This window comes from Struthio camelus, chromosome 20, assembly GCF_040807025.1.
Source record: "Struthio camelus isolate bStrCam1 chromosome 20, bStrCam1.hap1, whole genome shotgun sequence".
NCBI classification, from domain to species: Eukaryota; Metazoa; Chordata; class Aves; order Struthioniformes; family Struthionidae; genus Struthio; species Struthio camelus.
This window is the reverse complement of record NC_090961.1, coordinates 4,695,323-4,715,486: the sequence shown is the minus strand read 5'-3', so window position 1 is coordinate 4,715,486 and position 20,164 is coordinate 4,695,323. Positions and strand designations below refer to the sequence as shown.

The following is a 20,164-nucleotide window of genomic DNA, read 5'->3' as shown; positions in this document are numbered from 1 at the left end:
GACCATGCCCAGATGGCTTTTGAGTGTCTCCAAGGATGGGGACTCCACAGCCTCTCTGGGCAACCTGTTCCAATGCTCAGTCACAGTAAAGAAGTTTTTCCTTATGTTGCACTTCACAGCTACCCGTTAGACCTTTTAACTACCTTAAGGGAGAGTACTGAAATGGCTCCCAGAAGTGATTTTGTTCTGAAGAATGGGGCAGAACTTCACCTCCAGTGAGGTAGCTGCAGCAGGACCTGCAGGCAGGGTGATGACATTTCTGCAGCGCTCCCTGCTTTGGTGCAGCCAAACTGCTGTCAAACTTCTGTCATGAGACCTCGTTCTCTTGGCAAAAAACTAGGAGAAAGCCTCAGAGCTGCAGCACAGAGATGGAAAGGGAATAGATTTGTGCTCCTCCAGTCTGAAGGAGAGCTGGCCTTGTTTGAAAAGTGTTTCAGGCCAATTCCAAAGCCAAGCAGTATGTTCAAACGAAAGGGTCCATTTATTTTAAAATACGTCTTATTGCATGAAAGGCTTTTTTGATGCGCTTGTATTTGTTTGGCATGCTCAATAGCTGATTATAGCCTACAGAGTACATTTCAGTGTCTAAGGCTTCACTTTCATCCAAAACCAACATTTTTCTCTAGCCCCAAAGCATTTTGATCTGCGGATTTTTTCTTGTTGTTTTCTTGTAAAGGAAAATTAACCTGACAAAAGAAAGAAAAGACTTTAAATTGACGGGGTGGAATACCTTTGGGTTACAAATTCACTTTGAAATATTCAGCTGCTTAAAAAACTAGGTTGCATTTACAATCGCAAATCTGGGAGTCATAAACAGCAGGAGCGGAAGGGGTGCTGGGAGGCCCGCTAGGCCATGCTCTGCCCCGCTCAACTCCTACCACAGCAATCTCATTTTTCACTCAGCAGCCAATTCTACTGTTTAACAATCATTAATGTTCAGGAGCCTGTGTCCTAGCGTTTAACGTGGCTCTTGCTCTAAGCTATGTTCTGTCCTGCACACGGCGGACGCAGAGAAAACTCACTGCCTCCCGTTTTACGGCACTCTTTTTACATGTTAGGTCTTCAAACATGTCTCCCTTCCATCTTCTCTTCTCAAGACTAAATTGCCTCGGTTCCATCCACCCGTCCTTAAAAAGCATGATTTCTGAACCTGCCATTGCACTTCCCATAACTCTTAACAAAGATGTCGGCCCCAAATGATTTGTCATTCAGTGCCCGCGTTCCTGCTTTCCGCTCCCTGGCCTGGAGTCCCAGCATGTTTTTACATTCAGAGTGGGAGGACACGAGGCCGGGGCAGCCACGCGGCATGGCTTGCAGGCCGTAGGGCAGGTGCTGGCGAGGGCCGAGGCCAGATAGTTCGAACGACCGCAGCAGAGAAAACACCATCTCCCTCAGCTAGGGAGGGCTCAGCCTGGATTTCTCGGGGCCTAATTGCACCTTACAGAAACTGCCTCGACAAGAGCAGCTGCTTTGTGAAGCTCCTTTTCTCTTACCTCAGAAATCCTCTAGAATAGGTGCAATTAAAGACATCTTTAAAAATTCCCTGAAAGAATGTCTCCTTACTTTAAAAACCCCAGACTCAGCTGCTCTGAAACCACAGCAATTCACTGCAAGAAAATTAACTGACTAGCATATTTATATCCCTGGAGGTAGTGCTTTATTCCAAAAGTAAACACTTCATATAAATCCTCTTACACAGTGAGGACTGCTGCTTGTTCACTGCTGTATAAATAAAAGGCAGAGACATCTATATTGCTGCTGCTATGACCCAGCAGCCAGAGGAAAGAGCTGGAAGACGTGCTGCGAGCTGCACCTCGGCATACGACAATCAGTCCCTGGCTGCCCTTGCTCAGGGCAGCGGAAGTGCAACGCTGCTAAAGGGGCCACGGTCACAGCAAGCGTTTTGCCTACCAAGGGGAAGCAGGGCTGCTGCCTCGGAGTACTTACAGGGCAATCCATGCCCGTCTCCCTCTCTCCTCCCGCTGCTTTCATCCTTCCCTCTCCCTGCTCCAGTTTTGCTCTTTTTTTTCTCCTCCCTGTGACGACTATCAGAGCACTTGCGTGGAGCTGTGCTCGTCGATAACAAACCCCTGGAGACTTCTCCCTCAGCCCTAGCTCCAACACAGCACTTCATCACAGCCCTTCGTTCCCTTTTGCCAGAAGCCCAGAAATCAGCTGTAGCTCCTCAACCTCTCACCTGCCACAGACAGCCATGACCACCAACCTGCCTCCTCCACCATGCACTTGGAGAAAACAATCTCCAAATCCTTCTGCAGCACACCTTTGCTTGCTGCACAGCTCGAGAAAAATGCTCCTACATATGAAGGATATTCCCCGAAGAAAAATCAAGCCTCATATAACCAGAGAACTAAAGTGACAAAGCAATCAGGTATTGTGGAATCTGTTTTAGCTACAGTGATGTTTATGCTTTACTTTCTTACATAATTCATTCAAGATTAGTTTGAAGGCCATTAGTTGTATCACTTTACCACAGCCATTGTCACTTGTGCAGAATTAAATCTAAAACCTTTCAGAGCCACAGAGAAAGCCACCTCACACTGCAGAATAGCACTGCTTACAAACAGTAGGTTTCTGTTCCATGCGCTTCACGTATTATATACTGCATCTCAGAGAAGCCATGCTATTATCTACAGGCCAAGAGTAAAGACAATAAAACACTTCATAAAAAAAACAATACCAGACAGCACTTCAAACAAGTTTATTAAGACAAAAATCTACCAGGTGGAAAGACAAATCCAGAGTCTTTACATATAAAAGACTCTACTGGCTCTGCCACTAATTTGTCTCCAGCTTTCTGTCCTATGCTACTAAAGTACAGAAGGAAAATGTCACCCACACTTGCAGAAAAAGTGCCATCAGAGATCTATGCTTTTCAAAAGAGTAAAATTAGGACTAAAGAGATTCAAGTGTGAAGAAGGCGGCAATCCAAGGAATCACAGCATTGCATGTATATTCTGCAGAATACAGCACAGAATCCTTTCCAAAGAGAAGCCACCAAACCACATCTCAAAAATACATTATTCATATGCACATTCCTCTGCTAGAACACATGTAAACTTGATCTCAGCAGCTTTTAGCTTCTGCATTTCTCATATTGTCTTTGCATTTGCTGATAGGGATGGTGTATATATTTCCTGCTCTTTCCTCTTAGTCATAAAATCCCAGAGCAGTGCAACTTAGAGGAAAGGAAGACAGGATGCAGAAAGTATAGATGGACAACACAGCTTGAGGGACTTCAGTTCATGGGAGGTAACTTCTTCAGATTGTTGTGCAAACGCATAGTCTATGTTATGTGATTATAATATAGCTGGAGTTTGGTCTTAGAGTCCCAAGTGGACCATAACTGGAGGACTGCCTTGCTAACAGCAAAATCCATCCCAGAAGCAACAGTGTAACACCACCATTCCATGCACAGAACTCCAGGCAGGTGTCTTGACAATTGCAAACATCAAGGCAATCTGTGAGGACAGGACTGATCTGGGATCTGGTGGAACAGCAGAAGGGCCTCTGGCTAGAACATGGCCCATATTTATATTTCCTCTTCAAGACAGGTGTAAAATCCTTCAAAAGAGACCTAGTTCTCATGTCCCCAGTAGGACAATGAGCTGAAGAATTCTGCAACTCCAAAGGGAAAGTCCTCTGTGTCTTTGATACCTGCCTGTGAAAGTCAGAACCAAAACATCTTGTGGCCTGTAGCAACTACTGTGCTGTGCACTAAGAAGCCTGAAATGAAGTCTTGGGTTATCAACTGTCCTTACCAACAGCGCACGTTCTTCTCGAGTCCGCTGGCAGTCTGCCAGTAAGTGATGCGAAGCTTCAAGGAGTAGTAGTAGCAACTCATAAGAGTACCTAGCAGAAGGGTACGATTCTTTTCAGAACATTGTTTCTGGGGTCCTACTGAAACTACCTGATCTTTTTCTCAGCAGCAGAGACTAAAGATATGTCGGGAAAGTGTAAAACAACGTTACTAAGGTGGAAGTCATTGTGATACTCTTTGTGTGGCTGCGGTGACAGGGCTCTATCATTCTTGCAGGAGACCTTACTGCATAGAGAAGGAAGGCTCCCCTATTAAATGCAGGTTGCTGTATCTTATCTATGATTGGGCTCCTGAGTAGCCTTCACAGGAATTTGCAGAGCTTGGGTCACCTACCTTACAAAGGCCTTCAAGTCTCTAAAGCTGTCTGTGTGTGGGCTGAAGGTTGACACTACAGGCCAGGACAAGGTGGCTCTTCTATCATGGAAGTCAGATCCTGGAAACATTTTCTTCACGGCAAGGTAAATCCTCTCCTTCCAGAGGGAAGGATGTGAACACGAATCAGGAAGCAGCATGCAACAATGAAGCCACTAAAAATCCTATCTGGGCCATTCGGGACCTGTCCTGGGGTAACTCAAACCACCAGCACAGCCATATTAAGAAGAAAGCAACACTGAGTTACAAAGTAGAGATAAAAAAAATAGCAGCTTAGATGTGCAACACAGCCCTGCAAAGGACTTCTCTGGGACACACAATAGGATATGAAGAGGTAGATGGTTTCAGAGCTGAAGGAAGAGACTGATGGAAAGAACTTCATTAGCTGTACTGACAAATGTGTAGGCACGGCTGGTTCCTTGACTGGATCTGGTAGAGCTGATGAATCCACAACTAGGTGCTGGCAGAGCCAGGAGAGTTAGTACAGAGTGTTATTTCAGTTGGACCATCAAGTTGCTCAGTGCTTTGGACTAAAATGCTATCAGTAGAGATGTTACACTGGTGCAGCAGACAAGATGACAACAGGTTGCTGAAGGTACAATGAGCTTCTACAGCGAAGTTACGGTATTAAATTTGCTGATGCCTGAGCAGAAATTGCCATAGGAATACTGGATCTAACAGGAGTATCCAGGAGAAGAGATGCTGAGGGATAACTCAGGTGCTTAACTTTAGGATATCCTAGGTTTGTCCAGTTTGTCAAAAGTCCATCTTGAATCAAGGCGACTAAGCGCTGAGGAACAGCAAGATATTCAGTCCTCTATCCCTTGACATAGAGCTCAAAGAAAGGCTTACACATGCTGAATGAGCGCTCCCAGGTAAAAAGTTATCCAGACTCAAGTGCTTGAGGTTCATTCTCTTATCCACTAAGGAATGTGTATACGGCACTAGTATTTGTGCAGAAAAAGTATCTGGGTTCCACAATATCTCTGGACAAGGCCTTGATGAAATCAAAGGACATATCAGCTTGGACAGAGTCTAGTTTTCACTCTCAAGGTCCACAGGGGGTGATCCAGCAGGCTGCTAGGTATCTCTGGAGAGACCCACAGCATCCTAATGTAGTCAAGGAGATGTGAATGAGCTGAGAATAGGTCTGAAAGGACCAGGGTCACCAGCAGTCTCACTGAAAGCAGATCCATAACTGAGTGAGTTCATTTAAGACGTGGCCATCTAATGACTTGTTTTCACAGGACTAGTAGAGAAAAGGCTATCAATAACCGTCCATCCCTCTAATCTGATAATGAAAAGAGCAATTGCACTGATCAAGAGACACTTCTTCCCATTTCAGTCATTACTGGAAAACAGATGTCTTTGAAACTCCATTAAAACTACTGGACAGTTCACAGACTCTTAGAACTGATTTTGACATGTAGCCTACAGTAAGTATAGGCAGACATAACTGTGTGCACAGCATACAGAGCACCATACCTCAAGGTACTCAATGGCACTTAAGTACTGCACCTCTGCTCTGACATACAGAATAATACTGACAATCCCACTTACGACCTGTTATTGCTCATAGCCAGTCACAGGGCCCGGCCTTTCTCCCAGCAAAGCCGCTCAAGCTAGTGACTTTTGGAAGGGACCAGATTAGAATGTATGAGCTGACCCCTCCTGAGGTCCCTTCCAACCTGAATTACCTATCATATGATCCCGTGATCTAGGCCATGCAGATGGACCTCCAAGCTAAGTGGAGAAGAGTGACTTCACTGCAAAACCAAGTGAATGAATTTTCACAGCAAGGCATAGAGTTGCATTATTAAAAAAAAAAAGTGCAAGGACAAAGTAGGCCTTCAGTATTGGCTACCCAAAATCAGCCAAATGGCAGATGCACCACAGTCACAAAACAGGGGGGAACTTCTCCCTCCATCATCCACACTCAGAGCAAGGGAAAATGGAAACCTACTCAAGAAAACATTGGGGCCTTCCTTTATCAGCAGAACTGTAGGGCCAGCCACCAGTGTTCCAGTCTCCCAGTCTACCATGTTCAACCAGCCCCTTCTCCTGCTACTACCACGGTTTTAGGCTCCCTCTGCTTGCCTAGAAAATTTCCTCTCCTTTATACAGCCGCTGAAACAATCAACACATTCCAAAAACCACTGAACCCATTCCCACAGGCTTTTGGTCTTGACTGGCCACCACGTCAGGAGAGCTTCCCTGCGCTTATTTCCCTTTCTCCTGCCAAAGCTAAGACCTTTTGTTTTCAGCTCAACTCACCATTCTTCTTTCCCTCCTCTCCTCCCAGGAAGTTGCTGCAGGCCTTTAACACAGCTTGGCTCAGTTGCAACACTGCATGCTGCACTGGCTTATTAAAAAAAAAAAAAAAAAAAAAAAAAAAAGCAGTGCAAGCTCAGGAGAAGAAAGGTGCCCAAGCTTAACTCCACCACAGGCTGCTTACAACACTTTTGCAAACACAGAGCTGGTTCTATCTGTATGAGCCCAATCCATAATAATGCTTAGCACTCAGACAGTACCTTTCAGACGACTGTCCTCACAAGAGCCCTGTGAGGTAGGTCAAGTATTGCTGTCCCCATGTTATAGATGGAAAAACTGAGGCACAGAGCTGCAGGAAACTTGCCCAGGACCACAGCATCAGAATGGCAATTAAGAGTCAGATCCTCCTGGCCGGTTCTTGCCACTAAAAACTACTACTACAAATATTTTTTAAAATGTGGCAGCTGTAGTAAGAACCCCTGCAACATCATGCCCAAATGGCCTGGCACATCAGAGCATTATGCACTGCTTTCAAGTATTGCATAGGATTTGCCTACACAAAAGAAGGCAAAGAACGTGGAAAGAATCAAGAATGTGGTCACCCTTGTGTCACCTGGGCATTTTAGACAAACCCAGACACTGGCTCAGCTGAAACAAAACACTTCTGGCATGCTACTGAAAGCCAGCAGAAACATCTCAACTCTCTGCACACGGAAGAAAATCTCACCTCCACCGATACAGATTCCAATGGCTAGTTGACAAGCAGAAGATGGGAACTAGAAAACCAAGGCTTGGCTCCATGGATATTCAGGAGTGATTCAGGGAAACCTCCCAGACAACAGGGAAAAGCACCTTAAATTTTGAACCATGCTAAACTAAGCTCTTAAAGACACAAACATAAACCAAATGAGCATCATATTATTTCCTCCTCTCTCCTGAGTACCAGGCAATCATCAGGTTCCAGTTGGAATCGCTCAATGTAAGCCTATCCGGACCACACTCCATGCCAACAAGTAGGTAGGCAGCAGCTTCTGGAAATGGGATACTAGCAATTGAATCTTATGCAATACCGCACCTCTTCTTCTCAGAGTGCAATGCAGTCCCAGGAACATGAGTTTAAATAGTTAGACTATCCACAAAGAGGAGAGGATGGCTTTGTATAGTCTGCATTGCAGGGAAGAAAAAAAAAGATATCCCACTTCACGAGGTAAAAAGAGAAGGGAACAACAAGACATAAAAATATCCAAATGATACCCAAACAGGTTTGGGCTTCCACCCTTGTCCCCCCTTCCCCCTCCCCCAGAAGGAGCCAGTCCTCTGCAATCAGAGGGCCGTGACACCCTGCAAAAGAGGTGGTAAACGTGGACGTACTTTAACAGTACTGAGATCCATGGGGTGTTTGATAATATCATGATAGTCATGTAATTCCAAGGCCTCTGCATCAACAGGCTTGTAAAAGGGCCATGCATAGGCTGCATGCTTCTTCGAGAGCATCTCCTTGAGAATGCTGTCACAGTACTTGAGGTGCTCAGAGAGCTTGCCCTTCTTCCCTGCATGCTGGGGAACCTCTCCATCTTCAAGGTCTTTCTTTGGTGGTTTGATGGGCCGGCCGCCACTCTCCCGTCGAGCGATGATTTTGGCCTGCTTGGGGTCCGAGAGAGGAGTAGGCGACTCGCTTCGGCTGGCAGTGATCGCAGAGGTGGTGGGGGTGGTCGTGTCCGCTTTTCGCTTCACTCCCTTTTTCTGAAAGGGCAAACAGACAGACTTCATAACTATGCACCCAGTTGCACGCTACGCTAGCAGAAACCTAGCACAAATCTTCCATATTTCTGAGATCTGCCTGTCCTCTGACAGAAAATAGAATTACTTCACTGGGATAAATGGGACTTGTGACTAGAAGCTTCAACATACAATTCAGTGACTACAACACGATGTATTACTACACGTCATCTGAGCCACAGTAACCAGCATTTGCATGTCTCCAACCCAACCCCAAACATGAAGCAAAACGTGTTAGTTCTATGTATTTCACTGAGATTTAAACTAAGGACTCTTACCTCATGTTTGCCAAGGGAAAGGAGTGCGCCCAGTCGATTACTGCAGCTCAGCTGATGCATGGTGACTTAGTAAGTGTCAGTAACTTAACCACATGTCTGAGTCCCCAGTGGCAGGATCAGGCTATAAGTTCTGAACCAAAGCATATTAATCACCAAAGACTCATGAGCCTTAACTCCCTTGTATTTCGTGGACATGCTAAGGTAGACTGCTTATTACAAACAAGAATAAGAATGTAATGATTTTGCCTCAAGCAAGTAAAACATATCTGACATAAATTCAAGCTGTGACTGTCCAGCCAGCTCTCTCCTGGGCTCCTGTAAAGGATTTATTCCTCTGGAGGAGGGAGAGGAAGAAAAAAAGGGCAGGAGTGTTCCCCCAGGAAACCTAAGGGGACTCTTAAATCTCAAGCAGGATTCGTTTTGCAGCACGTATTTAGCAGACTCACTTACACGTTCATCCCTGAGTTTTAAGATTAAACTGATTCTCAGAAGCAAGTTATTTGGACAGAAACTACGGTATGAATGAGACAGTCTTCTCAGGAGGACAGACCTTAGCTGCAAGAAGGTCTGACTTCCACTTTCCCTAGTAATTCCCAAACTGTAGGCTTAACTAAGCAAAACAATAAATTCAGCGGCTCTGCTAGCCCATGCCACCTCGTGTCAGTGAACACCAATACTGCTGCAGCTAATTTCCCAGCTTAAAAAACAAAAATCTTCCTCTGAGCTGTGCTTTCATCATTTTAAAGCAATACACAACTTGCTAGGAAAATTCCAATTATTTAGAGCAATCTTTTCATTTATCATAAATTAACACAGTAAATAGTGAAACACCAGTGACAACTCCCAGACGACTACTCAGTAATGAAGACAGAACTAATGTATCCAGAACCTACAGGCAACATCAGTCTCCTCCAACTGGAGTGACAGGCTTGCCCTGAACTGCTCTATGGCAGAGAGGAACATTCCTAGTGCTGGAGTACACAAATCTTAAAGAAACAGTCCCAGTAAAATCAAGGGGTCAGTTACAGAGAGAAGAGATGCTTTGGGCTATATGGTGCAAAATGAGGAAACCTCTGACAGCTCTGGTTCATGGAGCATCAGCACTGGCTAAGCCTATGGTCAGATGAGAGCTTTTATTTGAGGTGGAGCAATTAAAAAAGTTGACATCCCCTCCGCTGGGATGCAGTACAGCTCCTCTCAACCCACTCAAACTCGATGGCAAGCACTTGTCTGAGCACATCCCAAAGGGACAATGGTGGTCAGAGAGGCAAGGATTCAAATGCAAAGAGAAATAATGCACATAACCAGCAGTGAGGGAATGAAAATAAGCACTGCTTAGCAATATTGTCTTCTCAAGAGGAAAGGGTCAAGTTCTGTTTACCTTGACTACTGGTGGCGTAGGAGGAACCACGGGCATTATCGGAGCAGCAGGCGGAGGGGGAGCAGCGGCGGGAGGGGCAGTGACAGGCGGGACATTAGCAGTGATGGTTGGCACAGGGGTGGCAGCAATGACGGGCGTCTGAGACACGGCTGGAGGGACGCTCTGGAACGGGGCCGGCGGGGAGACGGAAGACACGGCCACTGCTTGCTGTGCTCCTTTCAAACGACAAAGTGAAAACGCACTGCAATGTACTGATGGTTACGAGAGCCGACAAGACATTGGGAACAAAGTGACACTGCTGCTGCTGGACTGTATAACCATGGGTTTGGCCAAAGACCCCAGTTTAGGGCCACAGGAAGAGCAAGGAGGACACTGAGCGTGATTTGCTTGGTGCTGTTACCCAGGGGCCACAAAGAAGATGAGGAATCACTGACCTAAGTCTTTCTACTGTGAGCTTTAAGCTAGCCACATGCAAGCAAAATACTCCAAGCTTTGCACATGAGCTGTATTGCTCTGGAACAGTCTTCGCCTCTTTGGCTGCTCTCGAAGCTGAGCTTCTGCTCTTTGCCGAGAGCAGAGTAAAGAGAGGAAACGGAAGGAAATGATTCTTTTGCACAGGTGCTGCTCTGCACAGACTTCAACCTGGGAGCGCTTTCACTGTGCACGGCCAATGGTAACAACCACTCTTCTACTGCCTGCTAGATTCCTAAGAGTTCAAAACACTTCAGATTCACTAAGAGTTATAAAACAACAACCAATGGAGCTGGGAGTTCAACTCATGTCTCTTAACACCCAGGCAAGGGTCACTTATGCTACGCCTTCACTGTCAAAGAATTGCTTACTAGTTCAAAGTTAAGGGGGTCAAATTAGTAATTAATAAACAAAGTAGCAATATTCTTCTACATTTTTACAGCAGCTTTTAATCAAAGGATGCTGAAAAGACACAACATCACAAATTTCTCTGAGCTTGGATGAAGTTGCAGCTCCATTTGGCACCTGGGATGTGGGAGAACAAGGAGGAACAGTTGACTCTCCCAGAGCAACAATTAGACCCTGTTTACAAAAAAAATTTACAACAATTTAATTTAGCCCACACAAGCTCCTTTATGAATCGTTTCGTCCTGCTTAAGGATGTTTTAGTCTTGAGCTCATTTAAAATCAGCTCAAGCTAAGCTGAACTAAACTTAGTTTCAATTGATACGCAAGTCTCTACACAGCCTTTTGCCATAGCAAAAGAAATCCTTTTTGTCTATCATACCTCATTCTGGGTATAAACCAGATCCAAAGAAGCTTTCTGCACCATGGTCTGTCACCTGTAGTAGACCGGGGTGTCTAACTACCTTGTCTCTTCCTGCCTTGGTTTCTTCTTTGCCTATGGGAAGCAACAGCACTGCCTTCCCTCATTGAAGCGTTGTGCGGATGAGTACATTACAGATGGTAAGATGTTTGCATGACATATGCAGAAGGGCCTTAAGACAGACAAGCCCTGAAACAGCGGATGATCAATATCTAGAGGTCTTGCACTCTCTTCCACTGCTCTAACCATTACACTACACGCTCCTTTCCTAGCCTCCTCACCATTTGCACGGTCAGGCAGCTTGGAAGGTGGGTCAGGCCTCAGCAACAGACTTGCAACATTCACTGTCACTGGACCAGGTTAATACCTGCACTCTGTGCGCCCGCTGATGGCTTGCGACCTTTGCCTTTAGGAACTGGAGGTAATAATTCAACTTCCTCCTGAGGCATCTGGGCAACTTTCTGCAGAAATATCTTCTCCAGGGCTTGGGCCATGAGGACGATGTCATCTGTGGGCTGCAAGGACAAGAAGACAAGCCAGTACTATGCCATCCATATGTCAGATGCAAAGAGGCTCAAGATAAGGCTTTGAAATCCTCAGCGACAATGCTCTTCAAATAAATGATCCAATTCATACTCGCATGGGTATCCGAGCTCTGAGAATAAACAGACTACATCTCCTTCTCCCTGCTTGTATGCTACCCTTCTGCTCTTCTTTATGGTCTAACATGTACATAGCACTGCCTCCAAGCACGCTGCATCCAAAGAGCATCAAGACTTCCAGTAGGAGCCCTGATAACTAGTACACCGACTATCAGCTTAAGCAGCAGCAAACTGGAACAGATGAGCTATCCACCCCTACCTGCCAGTAGATGCAAGAAAAGAGTGTAAACACCTGTTCTCTGTGGCTCAAACTAAATAATTTATTTCAGCTTCTTCTCTAGTATGGGTCAATGATGATAAACCATCATAGAAAACATAATACAAGCAATATAGGCTTTTAACAACATAACAAAATAGCAAATAAGCCAAACACAAATAATAAGCAATCAAAAGGTGCACACATAAGTATGAAACACTGGCAGAGAACGGCTATACTACTTACTGAACTGTCCTCTGCTACTAAGAGAGGTAGGAAACATCGCTACTGTTGGATACACCACTTAACACCTGCAAAGTGCTGCGTGAACTTTAGCTAATCTGAAAGAATTCCTAACTGAAAACACAAGGACCAAAATCTTGAATAACTCACTACATAATCCCACAACAAAAATCTACCTTTAGTTAAAGAGCACATTTGCCATTTTAACTAGTGCGGGGGAAGAAAGACACAGCACAAAGACAGCTTTGTACATTTCCAGCAATGTGGTTGCAATTAGTGGCATTTTAAATCCTTGCAAGGAGGGTCTGCAGTGCTGAAGAGTTAGCCCTGCTCAAAACCTGCACCGTAACAGTAGTGGTTGGGTCTTTTCTAGGTAGTGCCCCAGCTAAAAGCTTGCCTGGATTCTTTACCTTGTTGTAAATGTAACAATTTGTAAACATGGTGTTGAAATCCTGCATACATTCACTGGCACTCCAGTAATAGTTATGTTCCAGGCGTTTCTTGATCGTCCCCATGTCCATGGGGTTTTTTATTATTTTGTGATAATCCTGTTGGAGAAACAGGAAAAAGGTTACGAGGAAAGAGCGTGCTCACATCTCCCTCTAGTCCCAGCTTTCTCCATTCCTCCTTCCATATACACATCCCCAAATTTTTGGGCAAACTGCAAATATCATCTTTGATTTCATTTCTTTTCTAGGTTGTAGCCTTTCACTCTATCATTATTGTTACAAATTTGACTACAAAGCATCAGAAATCCTCCCACAACCACAAACCTTCCCCAGACCTCATCAACACATGCTCAAACACACAAACAAGTGGCTACCAGGAGGTTATCAGCTTTTTATAAGGGCAGCTGGACCGGGATGGTAGTAAAAGTAATATGTGGAAGAAAATTCTCCCTGGAAGTTGTTTGCAGCCTTGACACCCCTTACTGAGGTTATAAGTGCAGTTTGGTTTGTACCAGAGCGGAATGGTGCCACATTTTATAACTAGACTAACTTGACAGTGATCCAATTCATACTCGTGTGGGACCAGAATTAGGGGCGGCAGTGTCAGCAGTAGCTTTGGCAGGGTGTTCAGGATGGATTGGCTGCCATCTGGGAAATGGCATTTCTGCCTGCCTTTTTAGAAGGCTGCCCCTGAAACATCTGGCACTTGGTCCATTGGTTTGTCAATGCCTGCGCTGGCAGAGAACACACTAAAAGTTTCAGCGTCTCCCTTGAACTCGCCAAAGGCTTCCGCACGTTACTGCAGTTTCTCACCGGGCTAGCCTCAAGCATCTGTAGAGGCTGTGATTACCCTGGAGACACTCTAAACGGGCGAGGTTATACACTTTAATTTTCTTGTTCTGGAGAAAAGCAGCAAGGCCTCTCATCGCACGAGCAGATGAATCGTGTGCTGCTGCTGGCCGTTCTCAGGTAACTCCTGAGGGTTGGGCTGAGACACCAACTACTTCTATACGAGGAATGCTATGGCAGAAAAGGCAATCCCGTTGGTTATCGGGCTTGTGCAGGTTCGATTTAGGCCACATGCGAAAAACAATTATTCTTCCAGCAACTCCTCCAAGTACTCTGGTAACCTTAAAACCACTTCAAAACTCCTCACCGAGAAACTAAATCCACGAAAAGACGACACAAAGGAGCATAGACCTGGTGAAATATTATACAGGTGTTAAGTGTTTTACTCTTCTGGCTAGCACTTTAAATAGTACCCATCAACAGCATTACAGAGTTCAAAAGACTCCTGATCCAGTCCATAAAATCAGGTCATAACCTGCGGTAACCGGAGCTCTCCAGACCTTACATCCCAGAACCCTGCTCCCTCGAATCCTGTGTGCAATCACAGAGCTGTTCAAAGCAGCCAGAGCTAATTTGCAACGGGCTGCCCGACTGAACGGACACCAGGGTGGGCAGGGGTCAGTGTCTGAGTGAAGCAGGTGGCTAGGTGCTTGCCTCAACTGCTGACTTTTTACACTTACAGGACCACTTTGGAGAGGCAAAAGGCTTGTGATTGTTCCCTGGAAGAAAGCAGCTAAGTAAAACTTCAGTCACTGATGAGTAACCTGGCTTGATCTTGGAATATCTGGTCTGACAGAGACAGGATACATATCATCAAGCACAGGAGGCAGATGGATAAATGTAACTGCTCTGTTCCTTCTGCTTCCAGTATGGGCATGATCTTTGCTAATTAGCTTCTCCTGTCTTCCTCAACACTGAAGTCAGTGGAAGAGCCAGGAAAGTCTATTAGAAACAAATTACACTGAGGCCCAATGCTAAAGGCTCCCAATAGTGCAGGCTCCAAGGCTCTCACTCGAGTTGGACAGAGATAGGACAAGGGGTGATGGCATGTAAAAGTAACCACGGGTAAGCCACACACGAAGCATTACATTTCAGTTGCTGTAAGGCAGCTTGCCTGGGTGCTGTTGTCTCCCCTCCCTAAGCGTGAGGCAGTTCTCTCCTTCAGAGGCCTCCAGCTCTGAAAGACATCGCTTTCAAAGTCAGTGGGTCTGAGAGCATTCACGGACGTCACAAAAAGCAACCTGACCATTCTGATCCAACGATCAGAAAACTGATCCCACTAACACAAAGCTTTTCAAGAACAGAATACAGAGCAGGACATGTCAGATACTTACTGGTAAATTCAATTTAATTGCATCAACAGGTTGGTAGAAAGGCCAAGCAAACTGATGCTTCCACAAGGTCTTTACCACAACATTTTGCATATATTGCAATTGGTTGGTCTTCCGGCCAGGCTTATTAGGATTAGTGACCTCGGGAGGCGGCGGATTCACAGGGCCCTGAGGAGCCTGGATTGCTGATGTGACTGTCGACATTTTCCTGCCTCTGGCTCTCACTCGCTGTCACAGCAACAGCAACAGCTAGGAGATTTTCTTTCTTCCTTTATGCTCCCCGAATGGGACTGACATCCCATTTCCAGGGTCCAACCATGCAACCTAGATCACAAGAGAGGAAGAGGACGATGTGTAAATACATATACAAACTTCCTTGAAGTAGGCACGTTCAAACACTACCAAACAGTAGAAGCGTCTTGACCCAGGCTCTTCACTCCATCTATTTCATTTCTTGTAATAAACTCTATTATCTTAATCCAAGAGATCCAAGAGACAGTAGATCGGCAAAGCCCAAATTCAAGGCCTGCAGAGACCTGGTAAGCTTCACAGCACTGGTTCTTGCTTCACCTGACTCAGAGCACATCTTCTTGCAAAGAAAACACATGGAGCAGTGTAAGAAATACAGTGACGATGTTATGCAGAAGCTCCCAAGGAAGCGCTAATCCAAGCCAGTAAATCCACAGCATGCAGCTCCACATAAACTAACAGTGCTGTTTCTAGACCCAGGCTGGCTGACACCAAGTCAGCTCACAAGTCTCCATACTGGTGCTGTGGTTAATCCATAAATCCAATAATCACGAGTTGAACACAGCTGTCCTAGGATCCTGATCCAGAGAAGCAAACAAGGTGTTGTTATCAGCTGCAGATGGAAGATATCACCAGCAACACCCTAACTAGAAGCGATCTGCACTGTGAATCTCAAAGGCAGTCTCTCTCTTACTGTGCTCACTTGACTGGGCCCTCAGTTTCAGATGGACGTGTCAAGATACTGGCTCAATAAAAATCATAATTCATATTATATTTATATTGCATCCCTGGATAAGAGAACACTTTCCTAATGGTATGCCTGAGATACAGAAGACTACACAAATTCCATTATTTCAGTTCCATTTTTTTCCTAGCACACTCTAGGGAAAAAAATTTGTCTCATATCACTGTGTCTCATATACCATATGGTAAACAGCTTTGCTATGTCATCTTCCATAAACATTTGATATTTCAATTCACATCAGAACTGCAGCTACTCTACTCATGGCAAACAGACCACAATCACTTTCTAGAGGCAAATTACTTCAAATACATTCAGAAGACTACACAAATATTCTCACTGACATATGCTTCTTGCACACAGAGAAACATTATCACAAAAGAGAGCAAAGACAGAAGCTGCAGTAATACAGGAAGAAAGAGGGAGCATTAAGATACCCTAGGAAAAAAACTCTTCCTTGATACATCCCTAATCATCTCTGCTGAATACCTGGACTAAATATAGAACATCAACTTACCCTTTGAGGAGCTGATTAGATGATGGTAAGAACTAAACACTTACCTAATTTAGGGGAATTTTACAAGAATAGATGTATACAAACATAAACAGATCTGCAACAGAGAAGGATGTTTAAATATCAGTCTTCCTAGCCTTGCCCAGGTAGTCAAGGCATTTGCTTTCCAGAGGGCACATGTCCCAGTAGTCCCTGGAACCAGGGAAGCAGAGCAGAAGCACTCTGCCACCCTGGTGACATTGTGACATAAGAGACCATGCAGCAAAACAGCTGGTGCTCCTGGTGCTGCGGCCGCCGGGCAACCTGCATGCTCCGGGTGCTGCAGCCGCTGGGCATACCTGCACGCTCCGGGTGCCGCAGCTGCCACAGACCCCACTGTGGCTTGGCTCAGAGGTGTCCCTAGCTCCAGAAACCAGAGTTGGTTGACTTTTACGGAGTTCATTATTTAGTTTTTATAGTACTTGCATGGAAAACAAAATTGTTAAAAACCTAAACAAATCTTTGAGTGTGTGCACACATGTTTGGGTGCAGGGAACAAACAAGTCAAGGAATGACTCTGCCATCATCCACTCCTGGGATGCAGCAATCCCGTTATGTTTCAAGGATGTAGAAAAAGCAGACACGATAGACTTTTTGTGCTGTGTCTGCAGCATAGATCCAGAGGCAGGCCTCCAGACCCTATTCTTTGATAACCCAAGAGCCCAGCTTAGCAGTTCAAAGAGGACTAGTCTCTGTTCCTCAGCCCTCTCATCTGATAATGCTGGGCCTGCTGCCGCTGGCAGGCAGGGTGATCACAAAGCCGCCAAGAGGGATGCTGGCGTGTTCTGGGCAAAGAGTTTCAAAAACAGGACGTTACTTGGAATTTCAGAGTGGGAAGAAACCGGGAAAACATTTTCTCCCCATTTTCCACCAACTCGAAGCAGGGGCAGAAATACTGCAAAACGCAATCTTAGGATCAAGGGGAAAAAAATAGATAAAGACTTTTAAAAAAGAAAAGAGGTAACTGGGATGTTTCACTCGGTCTCCTTCCGAGCAGCTCTCTGCACAGATTTCAGACTCCAAGGCCTTCGAGCGATATGCATCATCTGACTGCAGGCCCCTGGTGACCATCACTGAAGCATTTTGTTTGGTGTCTTGATTAACGAACTGAATCCAATACAAGGATTGACGGGAAATAAAACACCCACAGAGAGCAATTTCTAGTGCTATAGAGCATTTCAGTCACAAGTTTGAAACTATGTAAGATAACTTAAGTCTTTCCTTTAAATACACTAAGGTTACATACAATATGACTTGTACTAGGTAACAATTCTGTTTTCATTACAATTTCCGTATACCCTCCTACACCTTGTAAATTCCATTTGAGAGAGGATTTTTTTTTAATTTAATGTATTTTTTACTAAATCCCAGGATCGTAATTCAAAGAACACAGATCTAGCTCCTGCCTCTCCCAGACTCCCCCTCCAACTGCAGGCAAGCCATCAGTATCTTCGTGCCACGGCTCCTCATCCGGGCCGCGGAGATAATGATACTTCCTTTCGGTCTTCATCTGTTCCACCCAGCTGGACTGCAAATTCTTCGGGACATGCATTGTCTCTTCACACGCACGTGCACAACATTCTGCTCGTCAAGCTTAAACAAGGCTTGTACATGCTTCTCTAACATGGACTATAATCATCATCAGTGACATAACTCAGAAAGGATTTTAATTAAGAACATTAGCAAAAGTAGGAGGGGCTGAATCATGACAGCCAACTCAGCTAGTCCTCTGACAGCTGATCCTCTTTAATGCACATGCTCCAACTCATTGGTTATTACAACCTAATGTGGCTACAAACCCCAAACCTCTTAGCAGTACTGTCATTTAAAGTCTGGATCCCGCAGCTGAACGACAGGAATAGCTACCTGGGCTGTTGCACCAGCACTGGAAATATTTGTTCCTGGAATAAATGGAGCTGTAATGTGCGTTTGCAGCTGATTCTTCAAAACGAATGCAAGCGCTATTGAAAGACAAGATCCTTTTCCCAGGAGACACAGAGGTCTCACTGAAGACTCAGTCTTAAACAAGGGTTGAAGAGATTTCACTACAGCCAGGTAGGAGAGAGCACTCCTCTCGCATCGCTAAACTTCACCAGAAAACAGAGCAAGGAGCTCTCCCTCTGCTTTTAGCAGAGAACTGCCCACCTCAGTGTTTCATTTGAACCCTTGCTCCGATAGCCTCCTCATCACTTGCTGGGGAAGTTTCTTTGATTTTAGATAATTCCTTAAGTTTTAGAACTTAAAATTTACTTTTACTTCCATTCTATTACTTTTAACTTTTCAAAATAATATTTTTGTCAAAAAGAGAAAAAGGAGGATTCGGAGAAGCCTGGAAACTGAGGGTGAAAACGCTCTGGAAACGTCCCATCTACTAAGAGAACACATGACACTGAAATCAGAGAAGCAACAGCCCTGTCCGAGACAGCCAGGTATGGCACGTTCTGATGCTAAACTGCGATTACTATCAGCAGAAAAAGGAAGGAGTCACAGGAAGAAGCTCCAGTTTTGACCAGCATTTTTGCACTAGCAAGGCGGTTCTTAAAACTGAAACAAATACTAGCTGTCAGTCCTCACTTATTAAACAAAAAGTAAGAGTCATAACCATTTGACAGCCCAACTTTTCATACCACATGATTCAACCTGACCCTCAGACTCTCAAAAAACAAGCAAACTGACACAAATTGTCCCATTACTACAAGCAGAATGGAAATACACAGCTCTAGTCTTAGCAATTCAGCAGCTAGTTAAACTGCATTAGCATCAGTAATTATTTAAACCGTTAGGAAACCCAGTTGTGAACCAGGACACCGTGCAAGGTGCAAACCCAGAACTAAGACTGTCAAATACAGTCTTTGCACAGATGTTGTGCATTTTCCTATTAGGGCCTAAGACTGGACTTATTTTAGCCCTAGAGTAATAGCTGCTTAAGTTTAAATTCTAAAGTCATTGTTTATCCTTTTCCCCAGAGCTGTAACTTTCAAGTAGCAGAAATTGTTCTTGATTTTTCTAGCTGCCATCTACAGTTTTGACATTATGAATTTAAAGCACACCCTTGCACCATCCTACATGAAGACTGTACACCGCTTCCCACATTGTGCGCTTCCCCACCTTTTCACCCATCCCAGTTTGAGAAGATAAATAAAAGCAAAACCCAACCCAAAACTTTCAAATAAAACTTGCTTCTCTGGAGTTCAAATCTGTCCTTTTGAGACGAGCTGCAACCTTTCCCAGTGTGGGTCCCAGCAAAGCTACAGGGTTTGGCTCATCCCTTAGCCAAACCAGTCATCAAAAAATTACAGTTGGTTGCAAGGATTTTTTTTTTTTTTTTAATTTTTACTTCACTGAGTTGCTTGCATGGGTCAGTCAGTGGAGAGACAGTTCACATGGAAAAAACATGCCAATAATTCCCTGTACTAGTAGGATAACATTTTACCAAACTTATGCAGCCCACAGACCGTCTGCAGTTGTGGAGACTATTTTAAAAGCAGCTATAAAGCCCCATGAAACGCGCACTGTGCCAGTAAGCCTGCTGTTTCAGCTAACGGTTCTGCCACTTCCTTTGGCAAGGCAGAACATGTAATGGATGGTTCAGTCCCTTGATGCTGTTTGTGTGGTACAGGATGGTATTTGTGTTGATTGCAAAATTAAAAGGTAGCATGCTTTATGTTAGCATG

The 20,164-nt window shown here is 44.8% G+C and overlaps 1 protein-coding gene across 2 annotated transcripts in view; it reads right to left on the bottom strand.

Moving 5' to 3' along the window:
* Positions 1-20,164, bottom strand: part of BRD3 (bromodomain containing 3) — a 43,155-nt gene that overhangs the window by 9,094 nt on the left and 13,897 nt on the right. Inside the window, exons 2-6 of one of the 2 annotated variants that reach the window (XM_068915072.1) lie at positions 14,950-15,270; positions 12,728-12,865; positions 11,584-11,731; positions 9,920-10,134; positions 7,853-8,224 (exon numbers count right to left, since the gene is read on the bottom strand). In XM_068915072.1, coding sequence (XP_068771173.1) covers positions 7,853-8,224; positions 9,920-10,134; positions 11,584-11,731; positions 12,728-12,865; positions 14,950-15,150 — 1,074 coding nt within the window. In that variant the 5' untranslated portion in view covers positions 15,151-15,270. The remainder of the gene's footprint in view (positions 1-7,852; positions 8,225-9,919; positions 10,135-11,583; positions 11,732-12,727; positions 12,866-14,949; positions 15,271-20,164) is intronic. The other variant, XM_068915073.1, reaches the window with a different exon arrangement.